Consider the following 17,671-nt stretch of genomic DNA (forward strand, 5'->3'; position numbering starts at 1 on the left):
TGACTACTGTAGTGACCATAATGGGTCCTTTAAGTCGACAAAACATCTATTAGATTAGGTCAGAAGCCATCTAAATGACTAAAAGCATAAACGCACTCAGAGGTCACATGAGTCATTACTTTTTATAATGAGAGAACCATTTTTGTGTTGGCTAAGGTGACCCTTTGTATTTCAACAATTATGAGAGTAACATATTGCTTAGACTATGCTATGAAAAACGCTTTAGCAGCTGTTATACTGAATAAGCAAAATGTCAACAGGTAGCAGCTGGACAGGAATACTACAGCTCAAAAGAGCAGATTTTAGAGGAAGTTAAATGATATTAAAAATATTTTCAATTCTTAGAATTTGAACTTACATCCAGCAAGACTGTTTATCCTTTGACTCTTTATCTTTTCTAAACTGTAGTATACTGTGTTGTTTTTGCTTTCTCTAGGTTCTGTTGCATCGGTTTCACACCAGTTGGCCCCCACCCCTCCGCCAAAATCCGGCTATTAGATGTGACCACGAGGTTGATCAGGAGAAGCCATCATGTCTTAAACACAGAAGGGCCCTCTGGAGCCCTATCGCCCCACCATGGCCCGCCATCCCCCTCCCCCTCTCCCTCCCTCGTGCACCACCTTACCCCCTCTCCAAGCCCCATCCAAATCCCAGACCTTTCTGCCCATGTGAGAGACAGGCTACCCAACCCTGGCTCCCCACTGGCGCATCCCTCCCCTCCCACCGGAGAGATGAGCTTGCAAAAGCACCAGCAGCTGGGGCGAGGAAGTGGTGGGGTAATGGGTTCTGATCGGGACCTGCAGTCCACTGCTTCCTCCATCTCTCTGCCCTCTGTGAAGAAGGCCCCCAAAAAGAGGCGTCTCTCCCTAGCCTCGCTTTTTAGGCGACGAGGACGAGAGTCTAAATCAGGCCGCCAAAGGTCCCGAGACCTGCAGCACTCTGGACCCGGAGGGCTAGGAGGGGTGGATGGCATCGCCAGTATTGAGAGTATCCACTCTGAGATGTGTAATGATAAGAACTCTGCCTTCTTTGCTGTGGCTGGGACCGGAGCTGCCTCGTCTGCTGCTGCTGCTGCTGCCTCCACCTCATCTGCCTCGGGGCCTTGTTCCTCTACCTCCTCATCCTCCAAGGTAGGGGGTGGGGTTGGGGCAGAGCTACTGGAGTGCCCGCTGTGCCTTTTGCGTCACTCCAGGGAGAGCTTCCCTGACATCATGACCTGTCACCACCGCTCCTGCATTGATTGCCTGCGCCAGTACCTACGCATTGAAATCTCAGAGTCCCGTGTCAACATTAGCTGCCCTGAGTGTTCAGAGCGCTTCAACCCACACGACATCCGTATGATCCTGGGAGACCACGCACTGATGGAGAAATATGAGGAATTCATGCTGAGGAGGTGGCTGGTAGCTGATCCAGACTGCCGCTGGTGTCCTGCACCAGACTGTGGGTAAGTAGTTAATTAAAATACTTGGGATTTAGTGGACCATGGAAATTTAAAGTTTGTTACCACCCTCAATGAAGGCAAACAAATGTCCAGTGTGTGTGTGTGTGTGTGTTCGTGTGTTCCCAAGTCGGCTGCTGAGTGTGAGACTTGTTTCTAATTGGAAATTACTTAAATTTATCAACAAGCTAGTTGTGCAGTTTCAGCTGAGTCTCAGTTCGCTGCTTGCTCATGGGGGTACCTAAATGGTAAATAGTTCTACTTTTTAAAAAATAAAAAAGTTATCCAAATCCAAAAATTGAGAACTTAATAATGATCAAATAAATAAATATTGGAATAGTTGGAATATTAACTTCTTTTCATAGTGTCTCAAATTGCTCACCTTGAGATTGAGAAAGCTTATCTTGGGTCCCGCCTTAAGCATAGTTGCTTGAAGTCACAGAATGTCGTTCACTTTCTGTGGTCTCTGGTCATCAAGTCACTTCCTGTGTGGATACTGCTTGAAGTACATGTGAAACACCACATATACTGACTGACACGGCGGAGAGACACAACTCCAAAACCTCGAGCGGTGGAAGTGAGTGAAAGAAAAGCGACATAGCGCGTTTGACCTCGGCTGTTGTAAGAATGAACTCATATCAAGTGGTACGGCGCATTAAGCTATGGTGTTTCTGTCTCACTGTCAACTGACGGGAATGATGAATTTCTCAACCTGACATCTTCGTGGAGGACAAAAACAATCACACAGGCCCAGGATCCTCCAGCAGCCACTGTGCCCAGGCTCCTCTAGCAAGGCACCAACAAGTAAATCGACAGACTTCAACGGGCCATCACAAGGTAATACCAATCTCATCATTTTCAAAATGCCGCCTAAAAAAGCAAACCCAGGAGTTGAAGAGGAGTTGGAAGAGATTAGGAAATCGCTTAATTTCATGTCTGATGAACTGAGTAAAGTGGCTAAACAACAAGGTATGCTACATGACCTAATGGATGAAATAAAACAACTAAAAAACCTCATAAAGGACAAGGACAAGAAAATAGATGACTTGGAACGGCAAATCGAGGACCTTGAACAATACACAAGAATGGATGATTTAGTCATAAGTGGACTGGAGACGCAACACCGAACCTACGCCAGAGTAACAGCTGGCGGAGGTAAAGATGGTGAAGATGCTCCGGTAGAGGAGCTGCAAACGCTTGAACAGCAAGTGATAAAAATTCCTTCAAACGAAGAATGTAAGTATTCAGAGCCATCATATTGTAGCATGCCACACACTCCCCAGTAAAGACAGTAAAACAAAGGCAGCAATTATTCTTCGGCTTGTGAGTCGCAAAACAAAGATTGAGTTACTGAAACAGGGTAAGAAGCTAAAACGGACCGGTGTATATTTAAATGAACATTTAACGAAAAAGACTGCTGAAATTGCAAGATAGGCACGCAGCCTGACAAAACAAAATAAGATACAAGCAACATGGACGAGGAACAGCAAAGTAATGATAAGACTAAATGGCAATCCCGAAGAAGCGAAAGTTGTGATGATAAGAGAACTCAAAGACTTAGAGCAATATAAATAATCAGGAATCTGCTATGGAAACTATTGGAAAAGTGACGATTGGATAATGAACAATGGGTATGGAAAGTGTTTCTGGCCTTATGGCTCAAAAAACAATGGAAAAAACAACAACAAAAACAAAAAACACATAAATGACAAGTTTGGACACAGATTATAGGTTTCCATTCAGAGATATTGAAGAGGAAGAATTTGAGTATGAAAAGGACTGTCAAGGTGGTTATTTTGCCACACACACTGAGAAATCGAACTTCAAAACGTTTAATTATGCTGAACACAACATGCATGACCCTGAAAGTAACATTGACCCAGATAACCACTTCTACAATAACAACAATAGTACTTGTGAGTACTATACAGATGACCAATTCAATATGAATATTAAAATGGCAAATGCATTGTCGGTCATACATTTCAATAGTAGAAGCCTGTATAAAATATTTCTAAAATTACAGAATGTTTAAGTAAGTTAAAAAAAGTTTAATATAATTGCAATATCAGAAACATGGCTCAATAATGAGAAAGTTAGTGAAATGGGACTGGAAGGATACGAATTATTTACAATGAACAGGGTGAATAAAAAAGGAGGTGGTGTTGCTTTATATGTAGATAAAGTTTTGAAATGTAGTCTGATTGAATGTATGTCAAGCACCATAGATAACGTATTGGAATGTGTTACTATTGAAATCCATGTTGAAAAAGCTAGTAATATAATTATAAGTTGCATCTATAGGACACCAGGATCATTGAGACATTCAATGAAAAACTTGCTATGTTTAGCAACCTAAATGATAAAAAAGTGCAAATAATTTGTGGTGATTTTAATATAGATTTGCTAAACCCAAATGGACATCAGAAAACAACAGATTTCATCAATACAATGTATAGTAACTCCCTTTTCCCTGTAATTATAAAACCAAGTAGAATAACAATTGATACAGCTACATTGATAGATTATATATTCACAAATAAAATTGACCATGAAATAGTAGGTGGACTTCTTATAACTGATATAAGCGATCATCTTCCTGTTTTTGCAATTTTCTAAAATTATTTTGGGATTAAAACTAAACAAAAGAATCAAACATTTGATATGATACGACATAGAACAACAAGAGCCATTACTGCCCTCCAGGTGGACTTAAAGGAACACAATAGGAATGAGGTTTTTGCAAATGAAGATTCAAATAGTGCATATGATGCATCCCTATCAACTGTAATTTCACTATATGAAAAACATTGTCCTTTAATGAAAATCACTAGAAAGCATCACAGATCAAATAAGCCATGGATCACAAAGGGGATAGAAGATGCATGTAAAAAGAAAAATAATCTATATAAGAGAGTCATAAAACCGAGGACAAAAGATGCTGAAATAAAGTACAAGTTATATAAAAATAGATTAGTAAATATTATAAGAACAAGTAAGAAAGAATATTACCACAAATTATTGGAGCAAAGTAGAAGTAACACACAAGAAACATGGAAGATATTAAATAGTATAATCAAAAAGGGCTCAAAAAATAAGAATTATCCAGACTATTTCAAAAAAGATAAAGATATTGTGCTTGATAAAACGAAAGACATTGCAAATGAATTTAATGATTTCTTTGTAAATGTTGGCTTTAATTTAGCAAAAGAAATTCCAGAGTCAAGAAATAATAATGACTTAAATAAACATATTACTCAGAATGTGTCCTCCATGTTTATTGGTGCTGTAACTCATAGAGAAATAATTAACATTGTGAAGGCATTTAAAAATAAAAAGGTCCACTGACTGTTTTGGTATTGACATGATATTAGTTAAAAGTATTATAGAATATATACTGCAAACTTTCGCATACATTTGTAATCTGTCCTTTCGAACTGGTGTGTTTCCCTCACAAATGAAAATAGCAAAAGTTATTCCAATCCATAAAAACGGAGAGAGATGTCAGTTTACCAATTACAGGCCAATATCACTACTCCCACAGTTCTCAAAAATTTTAGAAAAGTTTTTTGTTAATAGACTTGATAAATATATTGAGAAGCATAATCTCCTAAGCGATAACCAATATGGCTTTAGAGTGAAAAGGTCCACTTCGATGGCAGTGATGGAACTTGTAGAAGGGATATCTAATGATATAGATAATAAGGAATATACTGTGGGTGTATTTATAGACTTAAAAAAGGCGTTTGATACAATTGATCATTCTATATTAATGAATAAACTAGAGAGATATGGCATAAGAGGGATAGCATACAAGTGGATGAAAAGTTACCTGGATGACAGATATCAATATGTCGAAATCAATAATGTAAAATCTAAGCAGTTGAAGGTAACTTGTGGTGTTCCTCAGGGCTCTGCGCTGGGCCCTAAATTATTAATATTATATATAAATGACATATGTAATGTTTCCAAACTGTTAAAATGTGTATTGTTTGCTGATGATACCACTCTGTATTGCTCAGGTAAAAACCTAGAACAGCTTATGACTACAGCGGAAAAGGAGTTAAATATATTAAAAAACTGGTTTGATGTAAATAAGTTATCGTTAAATATAAAGAAAACAAAATTGATTATTTTTGGCACTAGACAAGTGAAAAATGTATCTAAAATCAGGGTTAATGGAATTGAAATTGAAAGAGTGTACGAAAATAAATTTCTTGGAGTGATGATTGATGATAAGCTGAGTTGGAAGTCTCATATAAACCATGTGAAAACAAAAATGTCAAAAACCATTGCTATTCTCTATAAAACAAAGCATGTCCTGAACAAAAAAATCATTAAACACACTTTATTGTACTCTGTTGCTTCCATATATGACTTATTGTCTGGAGATATGGGGTAATGCATATAAAACAAACACTCTTCCTATTTTCAAATTACAAAAAAGAGCTATAAGAATTATAAACCAATCAAACTATATAGAACCAACTAACATTTTGTTTATTAATCTGAATACCCTGAAATTTTATGATTTAGTTGAATATAAAATGGCACAGATAATGTATAAAGCACAAAATAACTTGCTTTGCCCCAGTACTCAGAAGCTGTTCAAAGTCAGAGAGAGTCAATATGACTTAAGGGGAACAGATTTCTTTAAAAAAAACAAAACAAGATAAGGACAAATATAAAGCAGAGATGTGTTTCTGTTAGAGGAGTTAACCTGTGGAATAGTTATGACAGTGATTTAAAAAGGTGTGGTTCATTTTCCTTGTTTAAAAACATGTTTAAAAATAGAGTATTAGAAAAATATATAAATCAAGAATGAAAAGAGCAAAAATAATAATACTGAAACTCTTGATTGTTTTGCTTTGATGTAGTTACTTATCTAAGGTGGAAAGTTTTTTTTTTTTTTGTTTTTTTTGTTTGTTTGTTTGATTGTTTGAGGTGACTTTTGTTGTGATTTGGCGCTATATAAATAAAATTGAATTGAATTGAAGTTTGTCTGTTTTTGCTTTGTTTTATTCTTTGCTTCGAGCCCTGTGTACAGGAGCTGCATGCAAAAAGATGTTTTGTTAAAAGGGTTGGCGTAATAAGCAAATGCTTCAGCCAATACCTTTTAATTAGACTTGTCTCATGCTTTCTTGCTTTGTGGTAGATCTTTGTTCTGTATTCATTGAGATATTTGAATGCTAATAAATCAAATCAAATCAATCAATCAAATCATACTAAGGGTAATTTATTTACACTGTCATAGATTTAACACTGTCTGTGAAGCTGGATTTATGAAGAAAAGCATTTAAAGTTTTTAGACCACGTCTAGCGCCATTTTCTCAGTACAGAACTGGTAACTCGGTTGAAAACAAGGAAGCTAAAACTAAAAAGCAGTACAAGGGGATCACTTTTGTCGTGTTAAAAAACAAGTTCATGCTGTGTTGCTTAAGCAGTAAGTAGTTAATCGTTATTCGGCTAGCTGAAGAGAAACGGAAAAATCCACCTATTAGCTCTAATGCTAGGGTTTGTTGAGGACTCTATGAATGAGGTCAGTATTGAGGAAAGCCTGTTAGAGTCAAGTACACCAGTGGTTGACCAGACCAGCATTGAGCACTGCAGTTATCTGGCAAAGCAAGATGTCAGTGCATTAAATTAGTCTTTGTTTTTCCAAGCACATTCAAACAGTTTGCAACATAACTATTACATGTGCATCACACCACAAACATAACAAAGCTTTCTTACTGAAGCACAATCGGGAATCCTGACCTCCATCAGTATATTCATATGGGAATAGATTAAAAAATTAAAATAAAACACTTGGGCCTCGGAGGAAGAGATGCTATACTTTTTGGAACCCTAATTTTCTTGTTTAGAAATTCTTATCTCATATTATCTCACAGAGTGGATTGCTACTACTACCAGAAGTGAGGAAAATGTAGGTGAAGGAGAGTGTAACATAGCAGGATTTGTTTTCATGTTATAAATCCAGCTTCACAGACAGGGGTAAATCTGTGGCAGTTTCTGAGTATAAATTAGACTTTTAGAATTAGAATTAATACATGTTTCATGTTTACTTTTAGGACTGGCTTTACAGCAGGTGAAGACTGATCGGGTAACTCTAGATTAATATAAAAAAAACACTTAAATTAAAGGTGTCCAAGAAAATTGAAAAATTGGGCCAAAAAAGCTAAGTCCGATTTTGTATATTATTGTGTCAGCTTAATCTTAATCGATCCTTTTCAAGTGTACAGAAGCATTGAAGTTTTTGATTGTTCAAATACATATATCTAGCAATGAAAGAATTAAATAAAATTAACTTCGAGGAAATAAGTATTGTTGCATAAATGGAGAGATTTTAATAAAACTGTAATAATAATACTGTGGTCCTCTCTGGCAGGAAATCATTTTCATCAAGAGGATATTCTGTTCATTAAGAGGTCATGGTGGAAACTGATCATTGACTTGACTCATTTTGTATTTAATACTCCATTCATTTTGATTTGCTATGGTCAGTCATTATTAACCCCCCGTCTTTCTGTCTGAACGTATTTACTTCAGCTCTATCTCTATCCTTGTCCCTTCTCCAGTAATCCAGTGGTGCTGGACTGTTTTTCCTGTTTAATCCTCTCTTCCTGAGTGACTGCTCATTGGCCTGCTTCCACCCCCCCCCCCAACTGTCACTGCGTTGTCACTTTGTAGAGGCCCTGCAGGGTCAGTGACTCTCACTCACTGACATATCAAATCAACAGCTCATTAATATGGTTCTGAGTGGACATCTATCTACAATTTCTTAACTGCAGACAGTTCAGAAATCCATATTTGACATTTATGGAAAAATGGCTGAAATGTTAATTTCCTCGCAACGCCAAATATGTGACGTGGAATTTTGAAATACAGTTCATTTTTTCCCTTTTTTGTATATTAAGAAGCAACGCAACAGAAGTTGTTTTAACTACTCACCTATTTAGGAAAATCATTTTCCATAAGCAGGTTTCTCTCTGTCATGGTGAAAGACTCTTGCTCTCTCTCAGCCATTTCCTTTTCTTCCAGGAATTGTTTGCGGTCTGGAAAAAAAAAAAAAGAATTCATCCCTTCAGACTTTCTTAAAGTACTGTTTGTACTTTGTTCTGAATCCCTAGTAACCTTCAAAGCTTGGTATGTGTGTTTTCTTCCCTTGGATGTCCTGTTTTGTAAACTTGGCCATAATACCAGTTTCAATGTAGGAGTTAAAGGTGGCATGACGTGTTTGTTTTTGTTTTGTTCTTTTTTTTTATTTATTTTTTTATTGTTTTTTCCATTCACCTCAGCTAAGGTAGCACAAGACGCAAGTAGACTTTAATCTTGGAGTAATTTTCCTGCTTAGAAATATGTGCAGCTGGACATGTGATACCGTATAGCTTTTGCCATATAGATATCCCTTTTACATTAGTGTGTGATTTATTTGCTATTGCTGGTGTTTTACTGTCATCAGCTGTGTCTTCAGCTAATGTCTCTTTTTTCGTCAGTCATTAGAACAAAGTTTATTCTTTCTTTTCCTTTCAGAACAGAAGACCAATGGGCAGGAAATTATAAATCAAATCAGAATGACATTTATCAGGAGCTGCAACCTTTATGCAGATTACTTTACAGCTTATAGTGGCCATCTGGTTGCCTTGCTATTAATTCTGTAGTGTAGTGTGTGATCACTAAAGGTGTTTTATTGTCGTTAGCCACTTATTCATTTTTTTTCCATGTTTGTAGAAAAGAAATGTTTCATTCTTGTAGGCTTAGATATTTATGGGGCTTGGATATTTTCCCCCTCATTTTGGTTCAGAGGAATCTCCAGTTTCCATCTATTTTCATGTTCCCCTTTTCCTGCTGCTTTTCTATGCTCTGGCCCTTTCCCCTCCTGCAGGTTAGAGGTTATGGACACTGCTTCTGCATTTTCAGAAGAAGTGGAGATGTAGACGCTTAACAGATCCATTGATTTTGATAATGTTTAAGTGAATGCAACTTTTCATGTTGTTCCTGTGGCTGATTTAGCAGTCTCAACAATGGTGAGATTAGTTGCATGACAGGGAGTTTGAGGCCATTTGCTGTGCTATCTCTACAGTACTTAGGCTGAATAGTGCTAAGTGCATATCATTTTAAATGAGACATGCATGTCGCTGTGATTCTGTCTGCATTGTAAACACAGTTCTCAACAGAGTACACCGATCCCCAGTAGAGGAAGTCTCCCAGGCTCTCTGTGATTGAAACTTGATCCTTGGGTCAGTCCCAGAGGGTCTGGGAGACTTCTGCTACGCTCGGATATAACCATGTCACACACTCTTGGGTTTCCCCAAGAAATTGGCTAGCTGGTATTTTGCAGCTGTCATCTTTAAGCTTTTTACTTTCTTAGTTTTTACCGTCGTCTCTTTGCAAGGGCTCAAGACTGTTGTGTTAAAACATGCATTATTTCACTTCTGCTGTTACTGTGTCTGACATGCATTGTTGGAGAAAAGGTTAGTAAAGAAACCAGATAAGGCAGACAACAGCTATAAAGGTGAGACATCGTATCCAGCTGCCTGTAGTGGGACATCTGTCAGTTCAAGTTATAGTCGTTGATTCACTTTTTGACCTAGACTTAAGTTTTTATTAGATAAACTGCAGTTTTTGGCACCTAGTTTCTTTTTTTTAGCCCTGGAGGTAACTACATCAGTTAGTCAATAGAAGTGTTTTTCTGTTTTATATCTGGCTGTTTAAAAGTCTATGAGTAAATGAAACATCAATTTAAGAAAATTGGTTAAAATATTTTTATTACAATCTTAGTGGCTTTCCTTGGGAGTGGCAACAACTGTTGTAAGGAAACCAAACAGTCACAGATATTCAAGAGAGTTATTGAAGATGGCTAAAGCATAATTCCTCTCAGAAAAATGTACTTGTGAGACAATGGAGTAGATACAGGAACATACTTTTTTTTTTTTCTTTTTTTTTTAAGCCATCATAGGACTTCCTGCTGCAGAGTTCGAGTAAAAAAAAAAAAAAAAAAAAAAAAAAAAAAAAATGAACACCATTTCTCTTGACCTTTTCTCTAATGTCAGCTTAATTTTCAGCATCTTCATTTTCATCACTTTAATTTTTGTCTAAAATTCTGGTTAGAAACATTTTGCTGCTTCTGCATGATGCAGTTGTTTTCCTTCATAGTAAAATCCTTCTAGAACCAGAAGCCTCAACATTTGGCATGTATCGACTTTTCATGTGACTTAAATTCAGATTCTTTGCGGGCACCATGGTGTAGCGTTTTGTCTTATGACTTTTTTTGTGCGTCCCCTGGCAGGTATGCAGTTATTGCCTTCGGGTGTGCCAGCTGTCCGAAGCTCACCTGTGGGAGGGAGGGCTGCGGCACAGAGTTCTGTTACCACTGTAAGCAGCTGTGGCATCCCAACCAGACCTGTGACGCAGCGCGCCAGCAAAGAGCCCAGAGCCTCCGCCTCAGAACGGTGCGCTCATCCTCCCTCAACTACAGTCAAGAGAGTGGAGCTGCAGGTGGGCTGACTTAACGATTTTACACAACACGCTTATTAGGAGAAGGAAAAAAACAAACAAAAGAAGACAACGCTGATCATCAGTCCTCAATGAGCAATCCCTAACCCATATTTCACTGTTGTAAATCATACTCTGTTGTTACTTCTAGCTGATGACATCAAGCCGTGTCCACGCTGTGCTGCTTACATCATCAAGATGAATGATGGCAGCTGTAACCACATGACGTGCGCTGTCTGTGGCTGCGAGTTCTGTTGGCTCTGCATGAAAGAGATCTCAGACTTGCACTACCTGAGGTAAGCATCTTAACACATACATATACAGTATATACTAATAGACATAAAGTACATGCTGTTGGACCAACGGTTTCACTACAAGTATTTTAAGAATTTAGCAATTTAAAAAAAAAAAAAAAAAAAGATCCTGCTGTGATGAAAACCTGTTGGTCATGTGACACCCTGTAACTACAGCACATAGCTAGTAGTTGTTCCACCGTTTATTTGCTGGTTAACTTTTGTTTCCAGATTGGTACCTGAGATTAGAAGGCTATCCAGCGCTTGCTCTTCCTGTGAACATTTCTCACTGTTTCTGCTCGTCTTTACCTCTCTCAGTCCATCAGGCTGTACTTTCTGGGGAAAGAAGCCGTGGAGCAGAAAGAAGAAGATTCTTTGGCAACTGGGAACACTCGTGGGTGCCCCTGTTGGCATTGCACTCATTGCAGGCATAGCTATCCCTGCCATGATTATTGGTATTCCTGTATATGTGGGAAGGAAGGTAAGGCCTTGCGCACACATACCTACACAGTAGATTGGGATATATTTCAGTTTTCCTGCTCATAGTTTTTACTACACGGATTTTGTTTATTATTGGGATGTGTCTCTATGTAGATTTATAGTATTATAAAGTCATAATTCATTCTTAGTGTTGCATGTACCCTTTAATCCTTTCAGAATGTCCACATGCTTGTTGCATAACTTTATTCATGTCACTGCTGTCAGCAATCAAAGTAAACATGGCGAGTAGCCAGAAACAATCACTGCAACAATCAGTAACCAGCTAGTTCTACTGAGCGGCCAATGTACCCTCAGTCATCTCATTTTCCCAAACTCTGGAGTTGATCCGAGCCAGCAACAGTCATGTGTTACTAAACTGTGTGTCTGTGTATATGTGCACTTGTTTTGTGTTACTCACAAGTCGGGATCTGTTTAGAATAAGAACTTCACATTACAATAAAATGAAACCAGTTGGTCTCCAAAATTCCCCACGAAAGGCTGCCAGCAAGAATCTTGAGCCAACTGACTTTTCTTCTCTGCAAACGTCCAGCGCACATTCAGAAGTGATCACAACATACATGAAACATCTGAACATGAATCACTTACACTCCACAAGCACCAAAGTCAATATAGTTATCTTTGAACCATTGTCCCAGGTGTTTTATAGGGGCTTTTTGCCACTAGCACTACCACATTTGTATTGTTTCTGCAATGAAATGCGGGCAGTGCAAAAGAACAGAATGCAACAAAGAAAATGTCAGCCAACCTAAAGAAACAGCATTCATCAAAGAGTTGTCTCATTTGTGGTTTCTTAAAGAGGAAGTTGATGGTAGTAAAAATTTACACCGAAAGACAGAGAGGCAGACAAGAGTTCTGTCTCCTGCAACAGTAGCTCAGTAAAGTTGTCATAGTATTGCCAGTGCCTCTAAAATAATTTCTGAGGAGCAGGTAAAAGGTAAACAATAAGCATTTTTATTTTTATTGTAGAAATCTGCTCCACAACAACACTGTTAATCATACTTTTTCAGTGGTGTCTTTGAGGACTCAGCTCATACGTTAAGTGCAAGTTCACTCTCCTCTAAATGTGTCTCTCACATTTGTGCCACTTTTCTCTGTCAGATCCATAACCGCTACGAAGGCAAAGATATTTCCAACCACAAGAGGAACCTGGTGATCGCTGGTGGGGTGACTCTGTCTGTCATCGTGTCTCCAGTAGTGGCTGCAGTCACTGTCGGTCAGTCTGTGCTCTAACCTGCACCCTCCCAACTCTCTAGTTCTCTTCTCACTGGAGATCTTTAATGACATGCTGTGCCTGTGTTTGACTTTGTTGGAATCAGGAATTTCTTATGTTTAATGTTCAAGTTCAGATTATACAAAAGTTTATTTTCACTCATCATTTCTCATTAGCTATTTTGTAAACATGGGAAAAATCAAAGAGGGATGGTCTGTTATGTTTTTTATTTTTATTTTTTTAGTGCTCTGACCTTATTTGACCCTGGTGTGTCTATGTCTCTCGACTCTTTCACCTCTTAGGCATTGGAGTTCCTATCATGCTTGCATATGTCTATGGCGTGGTACCCATCTCTCTGTGCCGTAGTGGTGGGTGTGGTGTCTCCGCTGGGAACGGGAAGGGAGTTCGCATCGAGTTTGATGATGAAAATGACATGAACGTTGGGAGCGGGGCAGCTGCCGCTGGTAAGGTTCGATTTCCAGTCCCGATCTGAACTAGCCCACCACCCAAAACCAAGAGGGCGTGTTATGCCAATCGACATTATTTGTAAATAAGATCTTTTGCTTGCTTCACTCATGGCAAGTACTCTTTCCTTCCACAGTAAACTGTACTTCCTCTGCCTCTTCACTTTTCCAGGCCTACAGTTGCTTTGAAAAGTGTACTTGGCAGTATACTTTTATTTTACATTTTTCCTCTTTTCACACTTCAAAGGTGTGTTTGAGGATTAAAATGCTAGTTTTAGGTAAGGGTTAGGGTTAGACAGTAACTTGTGATGGTTTAAGTTAAAGAGTTAAGTTAAAGAGAGCCATACAAATGTGCCTGACTGCCTCTTCACCCACATACAGAGCCACATCCTCATACTTGGCACTGCACTTATAATACACAAACTAAGACTGAAGAGAATCTTCAGTGAAAACCTGTCAACAAGATAAGCAAAGAACAGACGGATGAACAAACTGATATGTTTTTTTGTTTGTTTTTTTAAATTCCACGCTGATATATTTTGTTTTGTTTCATGTTCTGTGTAGATACTACATCAGTCGCAGACGCCAGGAACAACCCCAGTATAGGTGAAGGCAGTGTCGGTGGGTTGACAGGCAGCCTGAGTGCAAGCGGCAGCCACATGGACCGTCTGGGGGCCATTAGGGACAACCTGAGTGAGACGGCCTCCACCATGGCCCTGGCTGGAGCCAGCATCACCGGCAGCCTGTCTGGCAGCGCCATGGTCAATTATCTGAACAGGTAAATGTGTGCTGCAATATTCAAATGTGGTTGTGACTTCAGTGTGCTCTCCTGCATTGTCTTATTTTCTCTCTCTCTCTGTTGTCAGGCTGGAGGTGCAGGCTGATGTGCAGAAGGAGCGCTGCAGTCTTAGTGGCGAGTCCGGCACAGTGAGCCTGGGAACAGTCAGCGACAATGCTAGCACCAAAGCAATGGCTGGATCCATTCTTAATGCCTACATGCCTCTTGACAGGTGAGCATCATAGGTTTGGATAAGTCGAGAAAGCATGATCTTCTGTTCATTAGCATGTTTAGTCCAGTTCTTTGTAGCTTCATAGTGTGAAACAGATGCAGCGGATTAGTGAATAATACCTGTATTATTGTAAACCTGTGCTCACGTCAACTGAACACAAAGTATTATTGTTTATATCATCATGTTTTGAACCTAGCCTAATTTCTAACCTATTGTACTAGTTGGTAACAAATTAGGCTAGTGCTATTCAAAGATAAAATGGTCATCTAGAGTCTATAGTCACTATATGTTATGAATAACAGCCCTCTGGATGCTTAATTGTGCTGAACACAAACTACATGCAACTCATGTTTCCTGTGTCCTCTCTTCTTCCAGAGATGGGAACAGTATGGAGGTGCAGGTTGACATTGAATCCAAACCTGGCAAACTACGGCATCACAGCGGCAGCAGCAGCATTGATGACGGCAGCCACGTTGGTCGCTGCGGCTGGACCTGTCCCTCTAATGGCTGCACCTCTGCAGAGGGCAAAGGAACCTCCACTAAGTGGGCCAAAGAGGCCTCCTGCTCCTCCTCCTCCAGCTCGGGGGGCAAGAAGAGCAAAGGCAAGCTGCGGAAGAAAGGGGGAGGAGGCACAAAGATCAATGAGACACGGGAGGACATGGATGCTCAGCTGCTGGAGCAGCGCAGCACCAACTCCTCAGAGTTCGACTCTCCTTCGCTGAGCGGCAGCCTGCCATCAGTGGCCGACTCCCACTCCAGCCACTTCTCTGAGTTCAGCTGCTCCGACCTGGAGAGCATGAAGACCTCGTGTAGCCACGGCTCCAGCGGTGGCGACTACCACACGCGCTTTCCCACAGTCAGCCCCCTGCCTGAAGTGGAGAACGACCGCCTGGAGACCTGCCCCACTTCTTCATCCTCCTCCCAGGGACAGAGTGCTGTGGCCACCCCCAACTCCCCCACCTCCACCACGTCCTCCCTGGGTCACAGCACAGAGCTCCCCCCTCTCTGCTTCATAGCAGAGGAGAATGTCAACCTGGTGTGCCCCACTGAGCCGGACTCTCACAGCAACACCGGAGAGATGTTGAAGGAAACCAACAACAACAACACCCAGCATCATCAACCACAACAGCCAGCCCAGACGCAGCATCAGCCCAAGAACTCCTGTATACAGACTGATATTTAAAATCTCAATACCATAAGTGCTGCACACACATTGTTTCAACATCCTTTTCCTCCACTAACATAACAATCCTAGCTTAAAGTTTAACCTGCATTTTCTGTTATTCCCTTGTAAAGGGGACATGTTACTTTTGGATTGGACATCCTCTGTTGAAAAGCAGCCACTGAGTGAAGTATTAAAAAAGGCTTCTGCAGTGCAGCCGCGTGAGAAATTTTAAGGTTATGAATGCTGATGTTTCTCCCTGTGCTGACACATTTTTGTCACTCGCTGGCCACCTGTAACAGAAGGCAACCCACTGACTCGGGTGTGTCAGATTTATCTGTGTAGACTAAAGTAAAACCACTGTGCCAGTTTTGCTAGTATTTGATTTTGGCCGTACTGTCTGGATGCAACACAATAAGAGAAGTTAACCAAGCAGGGACAAGGCAATACAACTTATTTTTATTTTCCCCAACACGTATTAGTTAACAGAGGGAACCTGGGAGTTCTCATCTGTATTTATTATTAGACTGGTTGTTTTTTGTCATGGATCTGTGTTTGAAATTAAATTGTAGAAGACCAAGGCCTGGGCTCAATGTCCTGAATCATTTTAGCTCTAAAGCTGACTTAAAAACAACTGAGATTGTTTTTAAATGGATGCACACACAGCTATTGTCCCATTGTGGGCGATGGTGCTTTATGGTTTTTTAGCAGCTCGCTAAGAAACGATTTGAGACCTGTAGCCTAATTCAGTGCATGTTCTAGCACTAAGGTGACTCAGGAAGCCTGGGCCTCATCTTGCTCTGTGGAAAGTTTGTAATGATATATGTTGAGGGTGTGGGTGGGGGCTATTTCTTGATTTGACAAAAGGTCTCTGGAAGGCCGTAGATGTTGAGATAATGCTTAAAGTCATTATAATAACATTAACCAATGGGTTGGTCAATTCTGTGAAATTGTACAAAGAAACTTTTTGTCCTGTTGAAAGGTGATTTATTCAGGCTGATGGTTTCGCCTCACTGAGTAAGAGAGAGCTTTGATATCTTTCTTTGTTAACTCATGGTGCCTTCAAGAAGCTGTTTGTGTTCCGTTTATCTCCACCGTGTCTTCTAGATTCCAACCAACAACCACAACAACTCATTGCAGAATGTCTGACTGTGTAGGAGGGATGCTCCTATGATAGATCTGGTAAATGAAGACTTTTCAATTGCCTACCAAAGACAGCACTCAGGCTCTTGTTAAATCTTAAACCTTTGACTTGTCAGCTGTAGATGCAGTATTGTGCATCCTTTTGAAACCACAGGGATGAATGATATGATCCGAAATTATACAGACACACAGACTGCTGTTTTTGTACATGCTTCACAAATGCTACGCAAATAACCAGGGCTGTACAACGGCCTGAGGCACCTGCACTGTTACCTGTATTTCCTATGACATTGATGTTTTGCAATGAACAAAGGTTAATGGGGATGCAGAGGTTGGTTAATGGTTACCTTCCTTATTGATTTGTCCTGTGAGTTCCTGTTTGTGTTGCCAATCAGTGCTGCTGAGCAGACTTGAAGTTAAGTTCTTCTTTATTTCAGAGTGTTTGCTTAAGCCTGTGTTTACCGCTCCGTGGTCTGCTTTACTGGGGGCCACCGAGTCAGCTCAGGTGAACCTCAACCATTGAGTGGTATCCTGACCCAGGTCTGTTACAGAATGAACTCTTTGGTTCGGTGGATTCGGCTTCTGCTGCACTCCTTCCCTGCATTACAGAAAAGCAGTTTTGTTCTTCCCCCTTAGTTCGGTTTCTCATTCTTCACCCAAATTCCAGTTTCTCAATCCTAAATTGAACACTAGTGCCAGATATAATTTGTAATTTGTGCAGAATTGCATAAGGTATTTGTATATTTGTTTGGTAATTTGCTTTACTATATGCGTGTAAATGCATATCAAAAAAATAAAAACAACTATATATGAAATGTTTACGGTTTCCAAATTTTTAAGTTAACAAAAGTACTGTAAATACACAAAGTGGACCTATTATGATCATTTAAAACTTCATATTTTTACTATTAGACTCTGTTAAGAGAAGTTTAGCATTATTCACTGTTCAAAATGA

At 39.7% G+C, this 17,671-nt stretch overlaps 1 protein-coding gene across 1 annotated transcript; it reads left to right on the plus strand.

Moving 5' to 3' along the window:
* Positions 1 to 441: 441 nt before the first annotated feature.
* Positions 442 to 17,531, plus strand: LOC146563518 (E3 ubiquitin-protein ligase RNF19A-like). Its single transcript, XM_085290663.1, has 9 exons — positions 442 to 1,444; positions 10,728 to 10,936; positions 11,085 to 11,229; positions 11,545 to 11,707; positions 12,826 to 12,940; positions 13,240 to 13,401; positions 13,966 to 14,179; positions 14,268 to 14,411; positions 14,787 to 17,531. The coding sequence occupies exons 1-9, from the start codon at positions 732 to 734 to the stop codon at positions 15,592 to 15,594; spliced, it is 2,673 nt and encodes an 890-aa protein (XP_085146789.1). The 5' UTR covers positions 442 to 731; the 3' UTR covers positions 15,595 to 17,531.
* Positions 17,532 to 17,671: the final 140 nt, after the last annotated feature.

Source organism: Mchenga conophoros, linkage group LG11 (assembly GCF_057382185.1).
Source record: "Mchenga conophoros isolate Kocher_MC1m ecotype Shallow Benthic linkage group LG11, M_conophoros_male_GT1.1, whole genome shotgun sequence".
Lineage (NCBI taxonomy): Eukaryota > Metazoa > Chordata > Actinopteri > Cichliformes > Cichlidae > Mchenga > Mchenga conophoros.

Coding starts and splice junctions, on each gene's coding strand:
- LOC146563518 (XM_085290663.1), top strand. CDS start 732: ATGAGCTTGCAAAAGCACCAGCAGCTGGGGCGAGGAAGTGGTGGGGTA. Junction 12,941..13,239: donor AGTGGCTGCAGTCACTGTCG/GTCAGTCTGTGC, acceptor TTCACCTCTTAG/GCATTGGAGTTCCTATCATG. Junction 14,180..14,267: donor ATGGTCAATTATCTGAACAG/GTAAATGTGTGC, acceptor CTCTGTTGTCAG/GCTGGAGGTGCAGGCTGATG.